The 18,624-nt window shown below is 42.9% G+C and overlaps 1 protein-coding gene across 3 annotated transcripts in view; it reads left to right on the top strand.

The window, feature by feature from the left end:
* DYNC2H1 (dynein cytoplasmic 2 heavy chain 1) overlaps nt 1-18,624 on the top strand; it is a 3,314,293-nt gene that overhangs the window by 1,381,061 nt on the left and 1,914,608 nt on the right. For all 3 annotated transcript variants that reach the window (XM_069639013.1, XM_069639012.1, XM_069639011.1), the window contains exons 37-38: nt 10,391-10,590; nt 13,082-13,346. In XM_069639013.1, the coding sequence (XP_069495114.1) occupies nt 10,391-10,590; nt 13,082-13,346 (465 nt within the window). The remainder of the gene's footprint in view (nt 1-10,390; nt 10,591-13,081; nt 13,347-18,624) is intronic.

Below are 18,624 nucleotides of genomic sequence, written 5' to 3'. Positions count from 1 at the left end.
ACTGTTTATTAGATGGGCCAGGGGGTGATGCATTTGCAGTTGTAAAAGGCCAGTCACACAGGTCATTGCCCTGGAACCCCCCCTTTCACAGGGCCCGTGCATTGGCAGTTGTAGTCACCCAATAGCCATGTGCTTTGTCCGGCATAGTGTTCCATGTACTGTGGCAATGTCGAATTCTGCAGGACCATTGAGTCATGCGTTGAACCCGGGAAACGTGCCAGCAATGTGTTATCACTTGTCCAGCGTCACATACCATCTGTACATTCAGTGAGTGGTATAGTTTCCTATTGCGGTGCACCATCTCGATTGCACGTGGTACTGTCAGCTCTATGTGGGTGCAGACTACTGCATCAATGCAATTTGGCATGGCAGCAATGGCATGGAAGGCCAACTTGGTGGCAATGACCTGGCAAGGGTTCGAGGTAGAGCAATGTGTTGCGACACATGGCGCAGCAGGGCATCCAGTACCTGGCCCAGTATTCTTGAAAAACAGGGTTGTGAGAGCCCGTGCAGCTCACCAACAGTGTGCTGATACGTTCCAGTGCCAAAAAAATGCAGTACCGAGTCCACCTTCAGAAGGGGGGGGGTTGCGGTCGAAATGCCAATGTGGCTGCGGATGTCGTCCTCAATCATGGTGGTGATGTACATGATTGTTGGACGGTCCAGCCGGTATCATGTGTGGATCTGTCCTGGGGGTCAGGTTCCAGGGTGAGGCCCTGATGCAGGGTATTGCAGGCTGCCTGCGGGGTCGTGCCGGCTGCACAATTCGGTTTGGCATGGGTGCAGGGTTGCTAACTGCCTCCTCCTCCTCTGCAACATTGCTGCCACCATGTGCACTGCTGCCTGTAGGTTCAATAGCCCCAGTCCCAATGCTGCTACAGCAGCTGCCTGCATAGTTGTGTTTGGAGTTGGCCTGGGTGTCGGTGTGGCCCTTTTGTAGGCTCCCAGTGGCCTGCTGGGTCCAGCTGGGCTCATTTGGTGCACCTGTAGCCTGATGCAGCTCACCAGGCACTGTGTGTAACGTCATCTCCACGGTGGCGGCGATACCGCCACTGTGTCCACAGTTTTCCCACTATTTTTGTGGCAGAGTTTCTTTGTCTGTGCTACTCTTAATGCGCCCAATGTTACGTATTGCCGGCAACTGGGGGTTTCTCTGCCAACGCAGTTATCGGGTGTGTTGACTCCGCGGTGGCGGTTTCTGGTGGTGGTATTTCCGGGATCTAAGGTCCGAATACACCGATCCGGTAAACACTGCTGGTATGGTTATACCGGCAACGTTAAGTCCGGACCGGCGGACTCGTAATGAGGCCCAATGTGTTGTAAGATAATAAAATAGTGTTCATACGTACAATTGGTATTTCTTGGTCATTGGTATTTCATGCATATGCTGTTGAATTAATCCTGAATACTCAGTGGGATTGTTACATGTTTGGTTGTGGCTAATTGAGTTTCATTAAATCAAATGCATAATAGGCAGGTGGGCAACCATTTTTTCACACTTGCTCGGTCTATAGGCTGACGGCAGCACAGGCTTTCTCAAGACTGATCCTAATTATTTGAAGTTTCCAAATTATTCCAAATGTTTTGTTTCTTTTGTAATACGCTACTTAATTGTTAAAAGGTGTTCATGTTTCTTGTAGAAAACATTCATCACTGTTACTAGTCATTTGTGAAATGAATTCTTCACTCCCCAGATATAAAGTGATCTGCATTCAAATCAGTGTTAGTGCTTTGGCATAATCTTCAAACTCTAATGTTGTTTTTTAGATGATCTGATGCTCTTTCTAGATTGCTCAGTATGTTTGCCCAAAGGGTAACCCTTTTTCCATGATCTCTAAAATCCAGGACCCTATCCTAAAAAAACATTCATGCTTTTTTCTCCATGGGTCACCGAGAATCTTTAGGATTTGGTCCATCCCATTACCATAGCAAACATTTCAAACATTGTTGTATTGGTGCGGAAGTAAGACTCTGACACGGAGGGATCATATTGTTTGCTATAAACTTTTATTCAAGGTTAAGATGGAAAAGAAAACCCTATCTTGTCCTAACTCTAAGAGTGGTTTCCCTGTCTCAACAGAAATAACCAGTGTCGGAATGTCCAAAAGTAGTCCCTATGTCCAGTGTCAAAAACCTAACTCTGTCCCTTACATACTAAGCTAACTAAATGAAGAACTGTCTTCTTGGTCCAGAGGACTGACTCCCTTCCCCTGGACAAAAGGCAGTTCTTGTCTTGGTAAGAAATGTGGCTATTCCTTGGGGTCCTACACCCTGGTTGGCAGCCTTGGCTTCCTCTAGCCGGGGAATGCTGTAGCTGTAGTGGGTCCTCCACCTTTGGGTGCAGACCTTGTTCCCTCTCAACAACAGAATGTAGATGTTAAATAACGTTGGAGGACAAGGCGGAGCCCTGAGGAACACAACAAGCAGAACGAAACGAGGAGAGAGCGAGCGAGTACGGCCAGTCAAGAAGGATTCAAACCAGGCCAACACCTGGAGTTAAAGATGTTCCCCCAATTTGAATGCTGGGGATGTCACCCACAATACTCACATAAATGCAGGCACCTTGTCTAAAGAAAAGAAACACAACCTAGCTGCTATTATCTCGGTATGGTTTTCATTCACAATGCACATGGACATTCATTTGTATGTAAACAAATCTGAATAACTATTCTATACAAAAGTGTAAAATCCTCTCAACTATAAACGTACAAATGGTATTCAAACCTTGAGTTCAGAAAATGCAAACCACTCTCAAAATAAAATGAATAATTCAGTTAGTTTTCTTTAAAGCAATTGACCCAGTGTTTGCATAAGAGAAACATACTTGCCTCACAAGAATTGTATCACTTTAAAATGTTGGACGCTATTAGTTTCTAGCTTTGGACATAGATATAAACATTTCTGGCAGGGTTAACTTAGCTACATTATCTACAGGATTGCGCTTAGGGTGGAAGCTTTTCTTTTGCAGCGTAAATTATCTCGATGTATTGAAGGGTTACACAAGCATGAGATCATACAATTGCAGTAGAAATTGAGTCAGAAAATTATCTTTACTTGGCATTAGGAGTCCACTTAAGGCAGCATCTTTTCTTTTCTCCAAAGTGTTATTAGGAATCATGACGTTGGTTATTTAAATGTTTATTATTTTCTAGGAGGGAATCAGCCTCCTTCCTATTCCAATGTGAGGGGTAGAAAAATCTATTCAGAATGTTTCTTTTGTGTAAGGTATGGTTTTCACAGGTCAAGAAGATATCAATCCCAAAATATCTGTGAGTCACATTTCTCACATACTCAAAATTCCAGCTATAAATTGCCCCTGTGAAAGCTCTAGGAATTAATTAATACTTGGGTACTGTCAGAGATTAAAAAGCCCTGCAAAATGATAGACAGTAGGGCATTATATTTTAAATATACTTGGAAAAGTTTCATTTACATGCGCTCTCTAAGTTTAGTGGCAGAGTTTGTAAACAGGATTATACTTTCCGTTGCTATCTAGGATTACATTATTTCTTGGGACATGTATCTAAATACACTGTGGTCATTGTACTCATGTTTGGTTTGTCTTTTAAAGGTCCCGGGACAGGTAGGTAATCAACAGCACCAGGCAACTCAGTTGGGTAAGCACCTCCTTTCAATCTGTCCCCCAGATCCCAAATCTCTCTGAACATTGTGAAGTGCCAGGAATGAAACTCTGACACAGTGGATTCATGTTTTTGGCTATAGACTTTCATTAAACAAAATGTCCCTGCTCTAAGAGGTATTTTCCCTACCGAAACCAAACAAATGGGTCGGTCCTTTGTCAAAATGCCCAAAACAACAAGTCCTGTTTCCAAAGTACTATTCTGACCCCTCACATTCTAAAATCAAATCTAATGTGAGAGGGAAATGACTTCGGCCCAGGGGTAGACTGGCCCATAGGGAACTCTGGAGATTTCCCGGTGGGCCTCTGCACTGAGGGCCTCTTTTGTGTGGTATTTTCTTATTCCCCCTCCCCACAGGAAAAGGGTTGGGCTTTCTGAAAATGTGTAACATGCGGCCACTTTGAAAATGATTTCCAGGGCCTCTTTTGCTTCCCAGTCCACCCCTGCTTCGGCCTTAAAAAGTGTATAAATGTTCAAAAGAAGAAATGTTTAACTCCGACACAAAAGTTCCAAGTAAATATAGCTCGCAGCGCCAGAGGGTAATTTCCTTCCCCAGGATTTCTCTTCACTTAATGGCAGTTCTCCGAGTTCCTTTACTTCAATCGATTGAGTATACAAAGTACTGCCTGATGTACTCTCCTGCCAGGTTTCCTCTTATTCCGGGATATGTTTTACTCACACTCCTTGGTTATTATTTCTGTCAGGATTCCATCATATAATATTGTCCAATTTGACCTTGCCTGGAAAGTTCTCTTGCCAGGGCTTGCCTTTTTCCTAAACACCTCTTGCTTGCGAGTGCCTTGTATATTCTCCTGCCAGGGCTTTTGTTTATATAGACACCACTTCTTCTCATACATTTATTCTCATATTCCCAAACACTTCCGATTTGTAAATCCTGGTGTACTCTCCTGCCAGGGCTTTACACTTACTCCCATGTACGTGTGTCTTGAAAAGCCTGATATACTCTGCTGCCAGGGCTTCCTATACTCGGACTTTGCACACTTGGGTTCCATGTCATTTCACCAACACCCTTTTTTACGACCGGTGTTTTGCCGCAGGAGTTTTTATGAAAAAAGTAATCGAAATGTTTTTTTTTAATTATTTCTTTGTGGGGGGGTTAACCTCCAAGCCCACCTTTATTTTACTATTTTTTTTATTCCGACCCTACCCTTTATCTGCCGCCCCCAAAAAATAAATTGCTGGGTTTTTTTTGTAAAAAGTCCAGAAAAACACCCGTCGTAAAAACAGGTGTCAGCAAAAGGACACAATATCCACACTTGAGTCTCTTTTTATAACACTGTTCAGTTTCCCTAAGTTATTTGGCGACTTTCGCTGTGTCTCATTTGCTTCGGTTTCCCCTCAGGCACCATTGTTTGAATAAATGTGCACACTTGCAACTTTCACAGTCTCTTGTTAGTATATGGTTCAGTTTCTTTAAATTATATGTCACCTTTCATTCCGTTTCAGTCTTAGCATTTACTTTAGTTTCCTTTCGGCACCATTGTCTGCATGCACCGGTGTCCCCTCTTCCCTCGGGCGGTATCACCAGGTTGCTGCAATGAGAATAGCTTCTCCCACCACGAACAGCCAATGGCCTGCGGGCATCCCGGTGTCTTCTCTGGGGCTTGCTGCCTCTGCCGTACAGTTCCCATCCTGCTTGCTTCTCTTGCTGTATGCCTTCCTGGACTCCAGTAGCGCAGAAGCTGCTCTCTGGTACAGCTGCACATCGGGACGCGGTCCCCTTCACTCTGGCAATCCGGCAGTTTACTGGTCTGTGCAGTCTTTCTCCCTAGTTACTCTCCTGGCCGGTTGGCTCCACTGACCTCACTTCTGGCTGTTAGTCCCTCAGTCAGCACAGAGTAAATAGTAGTTTTCCCTGCAGGCCTCTATACTCAGCTAATTTCTCTGTTTAAATGTCCCGCCTGCAGTCAGGCAGTCACAACAACTAGAGCGCAGTGTGTGTTCTTGGCCTTTCGTAATGTTCATTATTCGGCTCATCTTCCTCATGGGAGTGGTTCCATCATTAGAAAAAGGAAAGTCAAATTGTGTTATTTTCCAGACAGTGTTTGAGGAAATGCCTTTAGTAAGTCATAAGGGCGAGTTTGACAATTTGTGTAGGGGTTGAAGTAATTTTTACAGTAATTTTAGAAGGGAAGTTTGCCAAGTTATTTACAGAGTAGGAAAAAGCATTTCCAATAGTTTCAGATGGCAAGTCAGGTTTTAGATAACTTAATGGAGATGAACATCAAGTTACCTGGGGTGTAATCCTCATCAACCCCTGCCTCTTCCTCGTTCCAGGGGCCTGCATAGTCTCCCTACTGGGAATCTGATGGCCAGACACTTCATGCTTGCACTGAGATGAGAATTGAGGGTAACAACATGGAATTAGGGCATGGGGACTGGGGAAAGTACCCTTTAAGGGAAAAGGAGAATATGTGATTTCCTCAGTTTATTTCATTGGGTTTCCCTGAGAGCTACCTCCCCTCAGGGGGTCCTCCCTCATATAGCCAACCCCGCGGTCAAGATCAGGTAGCGGCTGCCGTTCCCTGGCTACAAAGGGTGCTGGGTCTCTCCAAGGGAAAGAAGTTATGACATTCTTGGATTCATCACAGCATCTATTTCTGTCTTGAGACAAAGGCTTCTGCATTCAGCTCCCTCTGGGAAATACCTTCTTAAGGAGGATTGTCATCAGCTATAGTCAGGTGTCGCACCAATCAGCTTTTCTCCTGTTGGACAGCTTCTCTTCTTGTAACGATTCCCCAAGAACCTCACCAACTTCCAATTTATTTCACTTTAAAATCAACAAACTCCAGCATGCAGCATCATTTGATGCAGCAATTTCGGATTGGGCATAACCTGTGATATGTTCTTTTCACATATACCCACCAAAATCCCCTTTGCTTTAATTGGCCTAATGTATCTTGCATGTCATAAGTTGATGTATTTAACTTACCCCTCAGGAATTACGATCAAATTGGAATGACATTTGTCTTTTCCTTACTATTTCTTGTATGGACTTGTGTCTTTGCTGACGCTTACATATTCAAAATTGCAATATAATTCTGACATCCCTTATGAAATCTCAGGCATAACAGAGGTATTAAAACATAAAACTGTATTAATAATTCATACTTAATAATGTATCCTTCTTCACGATCTTCGCAGGTCTTATAAAACACAAAAGGTCCGAACTTTGACCAACAAAGTTCACAAATGCTAAGCTCAAATGTCCAACCCTAGTCTAATGCAATAAAAGGAAACACTTCACCGGGGACATCCCTCCAGGGGCTACACAGTCTTGACTCACCACTGGCCCAGGAAGTGGTAGGGAATCCAGAAAACTAGCCACCTTGTACCAAGTGACTGTCTTTCTGCCACAACACGGAGCAACAGGAAACATGTCCTCCTTCTCCCAGTTTGCTGCTGCTTCTTGTTTTGATATTCCAGAAAGAGTATTTCTTTGCGCTCTTAGTCTGGGTCCTTGTCGGATCGAAAATATATTTGTCCTGCCACAGGTCTTGTTTATTTCTTTCCTAATTATTGCTGGGGGAAACCTGAAGATCTACAGTTCCACAAAGGTGTTGGAAATTGTTTTTGAAAAGCGCTGGCCAGAGACTCTATTTTCAAGGCTTCCAGATAGCAGCAACTCTTGGCCCTCTCCCTCCAAGGCTTAAAGGCTTGTGCAGCCTTCCTCCAAACAACCATTTTAAAGGTGCAGTGCTTTCCCAGGCTCTACAGCAATTAAAGAACTCATGTTTACTTCCTCTGGGTCTGAGATGCTAGGAAAGCTTACCAGCCCCTTTCATATCCATGAGGTCGTGGTGCAGTTTATAAGATTGCTCCCCAGATTCTCAGAATTTCACCCATGAGATTGTTCAGTCTCTATGGGACTATTATTTCCTATTGTTAAACTTTTATTAGTCTGTTTTTGGTACTGGCTTTTTGGTTTATTGAATGCTACCTCTGGGAAACTATGAAGTTTCAAATGTGTCTGCTGTGTGCAGTATTATCTTGAAAATCATTCTTTCTATATCAGCAGCATTCTATGGTTTTTGTGGGGCTCCTGAAGTCTGTCTGTACAAATCTTCACCATATGCATGAGGTAAGCACACCTACTTGCCTGCAGTCAGTCTTGTTCTGGTTTTCCAGGAGCAGTCACGCTAACTCCCCTACAGTCCCACACGGAGGCTCTACTGCACAATCCTGATCCCCTGGCCGGCGAGCTGCTGGGTAATGTAGTTTACCATAGTGTCAGCGACATGGACTCAGAGAATTCAGTGAGCACACTTTGAGAGGGAGCCATGGCTCCAGGGAAACCAACCACTCTGAGAGGCACATTCCGTAGTGGCCAGATGACTACAGTCCCCTGGGGCTCCGCCTCCTCAGATGCAAGGAGTGGGGGGTTCTCCAACTCGCCCCATTGGCAGGGCTGACTGAAGATGTCAGGTCTTTTATGGGAGCCTATTTCAAAGTAATGTTTGGGTACCTCCTAGCCTAAAGCTGTCAAAACCAATTTGAGGCACCTCTGGGATGCATAGATAATAAAGGAAAAATAAAGGAATGGTGAGAGTGGGTGTGTAGCTGCGGATTATCACGGAACAGGATTATTGGCCTTTGCACAGAACAAAGAAAGGCAGCCAGCATGGAGCTAAATGTCCACTGAAAAGCTTTTAGGCTCTCTTTGTCAGCAAGGTGCTAATGTGATTGAAATTGGAGTAAAAAGCTAACACACTGATAAGAATTCTGATGGATACTTTAATGCCTGAGAGAGGCAACAGCTTGAAGGTGGCAGCAAAGGAAGCCTGTGAATTGCATGCAACAAAGCAGACATTTAATGTACCAAAAGTAGTATATAAGATTGTCAGCAGCCTGAGGCCCCCTTTGAGGCAATGGCCCATTTCCCCTAAAAAGGTTTAAAGGCCCTAGTGCTGTTTCATGTCCATTGGAGAAAGGAGAGCAGTGAAGGAGAAAGAGGCGGCTAGAAAGAGGAGGTTGGAAAGCGGAGTGGAGAGAAGGAGTAAAGATGGTGGTAGAGAGGAGGATTGGAGGAACATCAAAGTAGTGTAGGTGGTGTAGGAAGCCATGGGGATATGGACTGCAGGCAGATTGAGGTAGAGTTCACTACAGAGCAAAGGTACAATAGTGGAGGAAGAGAGGTGAAGAGACACCCACAAGAAGAGGCAGAGAGTGGAGAAGGGGGAGGAAGGGTCAGACGTGAACCCCAGCTATAAGAAGATAATTTGGTGAACCCTGACTCTTAAGAGCATACATCAGGAAGGGGTAAAGGAACAAGCATGTGGCGTGCATCAAGGAGATGCAGGAGAAATGCGAATAGGGAAGAGAATCTTGAGCAGAGGCCCTTTGTAATTAGCTTATTGTGAAGTGTCGAACAGAGAGAGTGGTCTGTTGGCCAGAAATACCCAGGACCCTTGGACAGGGAGGTGGTCAGTGCCTTAGAATGACAGCCAATTGAAGGACTTGCTTGTTCAGAACCTGCTCCTAGATATCTACACGGCGGCTTGGACTTATGTCTACTGTGTCCAGCAGAATGGAGAGGAGACGTTCTCCCCCTTTGCACTTAATCAACCAGGATATCATCATGAAGCACCAAAGCAGCCCCAGAGTCCAACCTTCAAAGGGACTTTGAGCTGCCTGAGAAGGGCTCTGTGCTTTACCAAGAGACTAAATCAGGACGTTTGAGTTGAATGGGTCAGGAGACTTCCTGGAAGACTTTTGTTTGTTTGAACCACTATTTAGTCCCTGCACACAGGTCTGTAAAATCCCTGAATAAACTTGGTTTTTAAAGTCACCTCCTTTTCTGATACCTGTGTGTGGCTAACACTGGACTTTTTGCCAGTATACAAACTGCATGTCTGGGGCGATTTCAGGCAGTAAAGAATCTGCAAGAAACGTGTTACTACAAAGTAGGTAACTTTGTCTTTTATATGGTACAATAATTCAGCACTGTTGAAGAATATTGTACATGTATCTATATATATATATAAAGCAAAGTCGTGTTTGTGGGTTTGTATATGGTGTTGATCTTGGGAACGGTGAGGGTCTGGCATCATGAATTTTGCATGGAATATTCTTTCTTTTATTGCCGAATTAATGCAATTATTTTGAGCTTGATAGGTCATCCTATTCCCGAGATAATCAATTCTTTGTTTTTTTGGCATTACGTTTTGGTGTGTTCCGCGCGCTTCTACAGGTCATTTGTAGAAAATGCTCATCATTGCGCTGTCTGTGCTAAACTGGTCTTGCTTTTTTTGTACTAAACTCGATATGTTAATTTCACGAATTATCATATTTGTATGCTTAATTTGATTATTTGCAGTGTGTGTTAAGCAGCAAAAATGGCCACCACTGCTAACAACACTGCAAATAATCAGAGTATGCATACAAATAAGATATTCATGTGCAAATTTAAATTGGAGGTAAATAAAAATGTGGTGGTCAATTAATTAGTGAAATTAACATGTATCGCGTTTTTCCTTTGTGGCAAAGAAAAATATTTGTTCATCTTTATCTTTTTCGGTGGAATATAAAAATAAATCTGAGAACGGACATCCCGTGCAAAGCCGGGTACTTAAGCTAGTCCTCAAGTAATTTGGCCTACAGCCTACTAAGATGTGCAGGCTTTGTTACGCTCATCATTAGGTTTCACAGCCACACAATTGTCAAACGTTTTTTGACTATTACTTTAGAAATAGTTGTATTAAAATGTTATCATGGTATTTCTTTTCCAGGTAATGAAAGTCATATGGTGGTTCAAGCTTTGCGACTCAATACCATGTCCAAGCTAACATTTGCTGACTGCTTCCGGTTTGATGCCTTAATTAAAGATGTATTTGCTGGAATTAACTTCAAGGATGTAGAAGATGTGGAGCTAAGTGAAGCATTACAGCAAGTTTTTGAAGATGAAAAGCTGGAGATAATTCCTAGTCAGGTGGGTGAGTGCAGTGAGTTAGTGGACCTTGAGGATCTGAGCAAGACCCTGGTGAGCCTACATGTCTTGATTGTCCTAAAAGGTTTAGTGATTTGCTGTATGAGAAAAGAATAATTAGTTTATTATTGTGAAAATGTAATCTGATTAGCTCAATATATCTAAATACATGTAAACATTGTGTTAATTCACCACTTTAACACCTTATGGCCTTCATTTGTAATTTGTATCCAGTACATTAGTAAAATGTATTCAATATATGCATGACATTGATAGTATATCCTATTTACCCAGCACTTCCTTCCATATCTCTCTTCTTCTAAGCACTTAAATAATAGGTGTTCTTATTACCCTGTTTAATGGTGCCCATTTATCAACCATGAAAGGATGAAGGTCGGAGTCAATACTGTCAGAATTTGATACTGTAGCTGCAGATTGAACCACTTCTCTGAAATGAGCGAAGTATTGAACCCTCTTACTTGCTGTATCTTTCTGTGCTTAATCAATGTTTTTTTCTATTTCTGAAAAATTCAGTTTCTAAAATAATGTTAAATAATCAGCTGAAGACAATTGTTGGCAAAGGATTGATCAGTTTAGCAAAGAATTGTTTTCAGCCTCTTTCTAAATTTGACAAACAGATGCTGACATCTGTGTGGCAGAGTGCAGATAATGTGTTACTGTAGCTAACCTCTTTTAAATCGTGTGGTATTAGACATGTGTGGTACAAATGATATGATATGGCATTTGTAGCACACCTGTACACAACTGTTTCTAGGCGCCACAAGACAAGGGAGAGAGGAGATGGGGAGGACAAGACCAATGATCTTACTAGGCCTTGTGTCATTCAGATTGTGCAATGTGATAATAGAAGTTCAAGGGGAAGGAGAGGGGGACATGTAAGGGAGAGGAAAGGGGGAAGTGCAACCGGGCAGCATAGCTCCGAGTAAGAACAACCAGGGCAGCGCGGCTCCGGGTAAGTGCCGGAGGGCTGTAGGAGGTTACAGTTACAGCCCCTAAGAGTAAGGTAGGCCGTGAGTCCGTGCAAAGGAGGACTGGTCGTGGAGGAGCATGGTACCCAGTGAGACTCTGAGAGATGCAAGGAACCAGTTGGCGCAGTAGACTGGTAAGTTAGCAAGGGAGCAAGAAGGCAGAGGAGAAAAGGAGGGTCTTGAGCTGCTTCTGTAACTTAAGGTGGTCCAGCTCAAGTCTGAGAGGGGCAGGAAGGCCGTTCCAGAGGGGGAGGCACCTGCAGAGGAGAGAGATCTACCCCCACTCTCTGCCTGGAGAAGTGAAGGACCCTCAGAGTGTTGGAGGTGGCTGAGTGAAGGGCTCTAGGAGGAAGGTATTTCATAAGAGAGAGTTGAATGTAGTGTGAGCCAGGCCCCAGAAAGCCTTGTGGATGATGCAGAGGTTCTTGGTCTTGATCCTTACAGCAACCGGGAGCCAGTGGAGAGATTTCAGGGCTGTAGAGATACGGTCCCCGGGCTTGAGGCCAAACATTAGCCTTGCAGTCCTGTTCTGGATTAGCTGTAGGGGGCAAAGAGTAAAGGTAGGCAGATTGAGAAAGAGGCTGTTGCAGTAATCCAACCTGGGGAGAACCAGGGCTCTGGAGACATTGAGCTTCTGGGGAAAGTGAGAAAAGATAGAATACCTCTGAGGAGGTGGAGCTGAAAGTGGGCAGTTTTGGCAAGGTCCGAGATGTGAAGAGAGAAGGAGAGAGTGGATTTGAAGATTACGCCAAGGTTGTTTGCCCCACATGAGGGCAACTAACCCAATCTAGAAGTATGATGAGCCATTTCTGTAAAGTTATTCTTGGTAAAGTACCACCCAGCAGCCATCACTGTAAGTTCACCTCCAGTTCTGAGTCCCATGAGTAATGCCTTGTGGGTATGAAAATTAGCTCAAACGCAAGTCTTTTGTCCCATAGATCCTTGCGAGACTATACTGCACTGATAATCCCCAATAGGGCTTAAACGTATGCAGGTGTCTACATCCTTGAGAGCGTTTGGCTTGGTTTGAAAAGCTGTGTACAAAATAGTGCTGCCCTATAAGACAAAGAACAGACTTGCATTTGAGCTAATTGGCAAACACACAATGCATGGCTTTTGTCGCACCAAGCTGAACGTGAAATTCCATTGATGGTTACTAGGTGGCACTGTGATATGTGTGACTTAGCTGAAGTTGCTTATTATACTTTTACATTTTAGATGTACATTTTTTTAAAAGTCTTTATAAACCCACCATTACGTTGCTGGTGTTGGTTAACTCAACATAACACATTCATAATACCATGGAAGGCTCTGTGTTTTCATTTGAGGATTAGTGGCAAAGCAGGGAGTCTAGCAAGGTACCTGGTGGGATAGCATTCAATCCTTTGAGTTTATTTTCCGAATTGCTTAAAATTAATGTTACTGTCTTGAGATGCAATATACAATTACATGAAACGGTGCAAATGAGTTGCTTTTAGAAATGTGCAATCAATTTTTGTCACCAGATCAAAAAGGCATTGGAACTATATGAGCAGCTACGGCAGAGGATGGGCGTGGTTATTGTTGGGCCCAGTGGTGCTGGCAAATCTACACTGTGGAAGATGTTGAGGGCTGCACTTAGCAAAGTTGGCAAAGTCGTAAAGCAGTACACTATGAATCCCAAGGCCATGCCTCGACATCAGTTACTTGGACACATTGACATGGACACCAGAGAATGGTCAGATGGTGTTCTCACAAATAGTGCTCGACAAGTAGTACGAGAGCCCCAAGGTAAGTTTCAGGAAAAACTCGCTTTTGAATCAATTGATGTCCAAAGAGTGCGATTTTAAGAGTTTATACCGGAGATCCTATGAATGTATATTGTGACAAATATTATTTGAGAGGATGATTCAGTTATGGACATAAAAAGGGATTTAGTTCAAGTCTGGGTAATACATTTGTTTCTGATCAAAAGGTGGATAATAACCCTGCAACGGAAAGTACAAATTTGCCAAGGTCAGAAACTGGGTTTGGGAATGTAGAATATGGTTGTGTTGTGGCAGACCTTGTCTGAATAAATAAAAGTAAAGTAATATGTTAAAATGGCATTATTATTGTATTTAATCTGCACAGACCTAGCTGTGGGAAGCAACGGAGCGCTTTACAAGTCATGGGGGGGGGGGGAGTACACAGTGAGGGAAGCAAATCTCAAGACATCTTTTTTTTTTTTTTTTTTTTTATTTCTTGTTTTAACCATAAGATTTTTACAAGAACATTTTTATAAGAAGGTTTCAAACATTTCCGTTTTAACAATTGTCTAGATAAAATTGATGTTGGAATTGTTTAAGACATACAAAATTTACATTATCTGTGTACATAATATATACATGTTCAACAATTTTTGTGTGATTATTTCCACATGTTTTAATTTTATAACTATTTTAGATAAGTTCAGGGGTATCTAAGCGCAATTTATTAAGAAAGTTTACTGATGCAATAACTAGACTCATATTGGCTGAGTTTAAAAGACAAGACCATCTCAAGGATGACTGGACCGCAGCAACCACACATATATTTTTCCCAAATGTATTGTTTCTGATTGAGCAGAGTGCCGTGCAATCTACTAATAGGTGTTCTAGAGTTTCTTTTTGAGACACAACACGACAGAACCGGCAAAAGTTCTCCGACATGGGTATTTGCTTACGCTGAGCCAGGATGTCTTTAGTCAACCATAAATTGAATCGTATTGGCATAAATGCACTGCGTATGTATGGAGATGGTGACTTTAGCAAATATTTTTCTGGACATCTCATGTTCTTATCAGGATAAAAATGCATATCGAAATGTTTATATTTCAAGCAGAGTTCACGATTCGTCCGCCAATCGTGAATGTACACTTTATTTTTTGCACGATTGGGATTCAGGATCAGGGTTTCAACATCAATATCTGTTGATGCCATGATTTCGTATACATAAGTAGTCCATTTCACTGTAAATTTCTGAGGTGATTGAAACAGGTGTTTCGCCAGAATAGCAATTATGGTCTCTGATTCAATGTTCATTAAACATTTTCTGAGCAAGGCGCAGAGCTGCCAGTGATATCTAGCCCTAAGAGAGATGAGACCAAGTTCGTATCTAATACACGCAATGGGTACAGATTGTGGCAGATGAAAAAGGGTTCTCCAATATTTGGCTTCAATTTTGTCGAGCTCCTTCACATCTGAAATGTCTCGTGATTCCAGGCCATAAAGTATTATTGGTATTAGCTTCTGCTGCCAATAATGTAGAACAGACTCCACAGAAAATTTACCGTATTTATGTAATATCAATTTGGATTGTGATATCGCAGTTGACACTTTACTTTGAAGTAATTGAAAATGCTCTGTTGTCACCGAGCTGGCTTCAAATTGAGTTCCTAGGTATTTATAGCTCGACACAGTGTTGAGGATGATGTTTTTTACCCTCCACTCAAATCTTGTTCTCTGAGATCGTTTCACAACGCAGGCTACAATTTGCGACTTTTTGATATTCATGGATAGCTCGTTATCATCGAAATACATTGAAAGTACATCAATCAGTGTTTGAAGGCCTGTCGGTGTCTTAGATATTAGGACTAGGTCATCAGCATACCAGAGCGCTTGGATTACGGAGCCATTCATTTTTGGTGAATCGGAGGATAGGTTGAGAAAGATTTCTTGTACATCGTGAATGTACTCAAGGCATCAATACAAGTAAGCAGGGAGCTAGCGGAGGAGAGGGAGGCCACAGCAATTTGGCAGCAGGGCATCGACAAAAAACTAGGGAAGGAAACCAGAGTAGTGGGAGGCCTAGTCTCAGGTTAGGTGGGGAGTGTAGGTCATAATGACCTAGGGAACACCATGAAGGATCCTTGTTGGTTTCCCAAGCAGCTTTTTCTGGTCTTATTTTCTGTGATTTAAGAAAAACCAATGAGAAATATTTTAATCCTGCAGTGAAGCAATCCTCTTCCTTTTTTACTTGCTAATTTGAGCTCTGCTACTTGCACACATTAATTACTGTTAATGTTTGGTTTAAAACATTTTTTTTTTATTTAGGGTATTTGTTGAGAAAAGCCCTAGCTGTAAGGAGTAACAGAGCGCTGTACATAGTAGCTGAGCAGCATATTTAGACCATATATATTTAGCAGTTGCATTTGGGTGGGAGAGGTTTCAACGGGTGTACGTTTGAGATTCTGTAGCTGCAGTGGAATAAGGAAAAATAAAGAGAAATTGAAGTCATTATTTACAATCCACACAACATACATGGTATCATAATTTGCTTTGTTACATGGAAAGTGGGGAGTGAGGTTTACAATGTCAGGGACACTGGAATCGTGTTATATAAAGATGTGTATTTACCTATTACCAGTTTATTTTTTCTATATACCACAGACGTTGGTTTTAGCATCAACCACTTTTTCATTTGTGTCTGAAGTGCGTCTTCCAAATCCTGCTTTAACCCTTCCAAGACTGTGTTGCGTTTTGTGCAGGACCAACATAGAGAGGAGTATGGCTCCTGCCAAACCATGCATCCAAAGGTGGTGAGGGAACGCATAGCTAAAGTTTTTCTTTCAATGAGAAAGATGGTTGAGGCCTCTGCTCTACTAAGAGATGCACTTCCCCACTTAAAGGTCCACTTAAACCCCCAATGCTGGAGCGTTCTTCTGGACAGATGAGCAAGGACCAGGAAAAGAAGAGGAAGAAGGAAAGATGTAGATTTCACAGTCGGTCCCGGCCCATTCGCCATTTATCTCCATTGTCCTCCTGCTGGCATCGCCAGCCTAGGGCCTCTGCTCCGGAAACGTTGCAATGGTCTCTGCTCCACACCTGGTTTGTTCTGACAGATCACACGTCCTTCTTTTGTCGTGAATTGCTGCTGAGTTGGAGGACATCCCATTAGCCATGCTGGACATCTTCAAACATGCTCCCACACCCCTATAATTGTGTGACTACTGCACTACACTCGACATGCTGCTACTCACCGATATGCCTCTGGGCTTGGCCCCATGTTTGAAACACCCTTAGCATCAGTGCCATCTGCAATGACTTAACAGGTTCTTTGAACTTAGGTTCCAGCGGCACCATATCCACTGTCTTCAGATTCCGCTCTGATTACTTTAGAATTAGGTTTTAATCCATGTACAAAATAACAATGGTCAGCAATGAGAATGAAGTAATTGAACAATCAAAGTGATGGACACAGATCTTCAATATTGAGCACACATACTGTTAATTTCCCATAACTAATGAGTAAAGTGCAAAGGTAAAGTGCTACCCAATCCTGGTCTAGCCACATGTTAGGGTATCTTCTTGAGCCAATCAGACTTATGAGGCTATTTTACATCTTACATCTTGCTATTTTACATCTTTACATCTTGCAAGATAGTGCACTGCCCGTAAAACTCTAAATTGTACATGCCAGCCACCCCTGCGATTCATAAAGCCAATCAGGTTTCTTTATAAGTCCTTACACCAGTCCATCACTCTAGTTGGTGGCATGTTGACCATCAATTCCATATTTTTGCTGTTTTCTGGGGCAATTCCCTGTGTCGCTATAAGAGTTCATCCAACTTCAGCAATTAATACCTTCCTCACAGAAGGGTCATTCCCAGACACCTACAAGAGTGGTCTCATACAACCTCTTTTGAAAAAAACAACCCTAGACCCAGATGATCAGGCTAACTACTGGCCCATTACAAACCTCTGGCATACTGGCAAGAACTTGGAAAAATGACTCGCTACACAACTACTCACCAGTTTGAATCCACTACACCTAAACGACTCAGTCTGGGCTTCTGTCCCAAGTGTATCATTGAGACAGCCACCATCCAGTTGGTGGATGATGGCCTCCAAATCGTGGATAAGGGCATTTCGTTCCTCCTCAGCCTTCTTGACCTGTCTGCTGCATTTGACTCCGTCAACCACTGTATCCTCCTCGCCGACAGCATGGGATTTACTGGCACTGTCCTGAAGTGGTTTACCTCCTACCTCTAGAGGCAGACAGCAGGCCGTCCAGATGAACACGTTTTTGTTATAAACTACTCCCCAAGGCTGCATACTCTCACCGATCCGTTTAACCTTTACATGCTTCCTAGTACTGTGAGGAGCCAGGAATAAGAAGTGGACACAGCAGAGTCATGGTTTTGGTCAACGACTTTTATTAAAATAGAAGGGGGTTCGGAAATGCCTCTCTGTCCCTGCTCTAAGAGGTGTTTCCCTACCTAAAACGAAAACTAAGGGTCTGTCAACGGTCAGAATGTCCAAAGTTATATCCGTTCCTTGAGTTTCTCGTGATCAACACTACTAGTGGTGCACAAAACAATTTGGCTTTAAGCCTTTATATTGTTGGCATACCTGGTGTACGCTCCTGCCAGGTTGTCTCCTTTCTTTAAAATATTTCCACAGCCTTTTCCTAGTCCTGATGTGCTCTTATCAGGACTTCTTGGTGTCATATATTTTACACACTGTTCAACTTGACCATGCCTGGTATACTCTCCTGCCAGGGCCTTTCTTATGTGGGCTCTGCACACACTTCCAAACTTTATAGTGGCTTTTATTTGCTTTATCTTGTATTGTATCTGCTTGGTATACTATCCTTCCAGGGCTTCTCTTATATGTATGTTGCATACACTCACAAACTTCATAGTCTTACATTTGTTGCATTCTTTCTTTTTAAACAATGCTCACTTGTTTGTTCTTTTTCTTGTGCTTCATTAATAATTATTCGGCTTTGGTATAATATGATATGGCATTTATAACGTGCCTGTACACAAGTGTTTCTAGGCTGCCAACAATAGGCCCCAGTGTTTCTGCTTACCTTGGGTGGACTCACCGGCTTTTGCTGGCGTATTCTGTTTCTACCACAGCAAGCCGGTGGCTGTCGTTTGGCTTTGCCTTCCTTCTCGCAGTCTCTGCTTCTTGGCTTCTCTACCTCTTGCGGTTTCTGCTGGGCTCTTGTGCATTGTTTCGGGCTTCGGTAAGGTGGAGGCTGCCTTCCAACACCTGCAAACGCCCAGAAACCTTCTGTCAAATTCTGGCATTTCCGCAACATG

Source organism: Ambystoma mexicanum, chromosome 7q (genome assembly GCF_040938575.1).
Source record: "Ambystoma mexicanum isolate Mex_15411 chromosome 7q, UKY_AmexF1_1, whole genome shotgun sequence".
Classification (NCBI taxonomy): domain Eukaryota; kingdom Metazoa; phylum Chordata; class Amphibia; order Caudata; family Ambystomatidae; genus Ambystoma; species Ambystoma mexicanum.
This window is presented reverse-complemented; position numbering and strand designations above follow the sequence as displayed.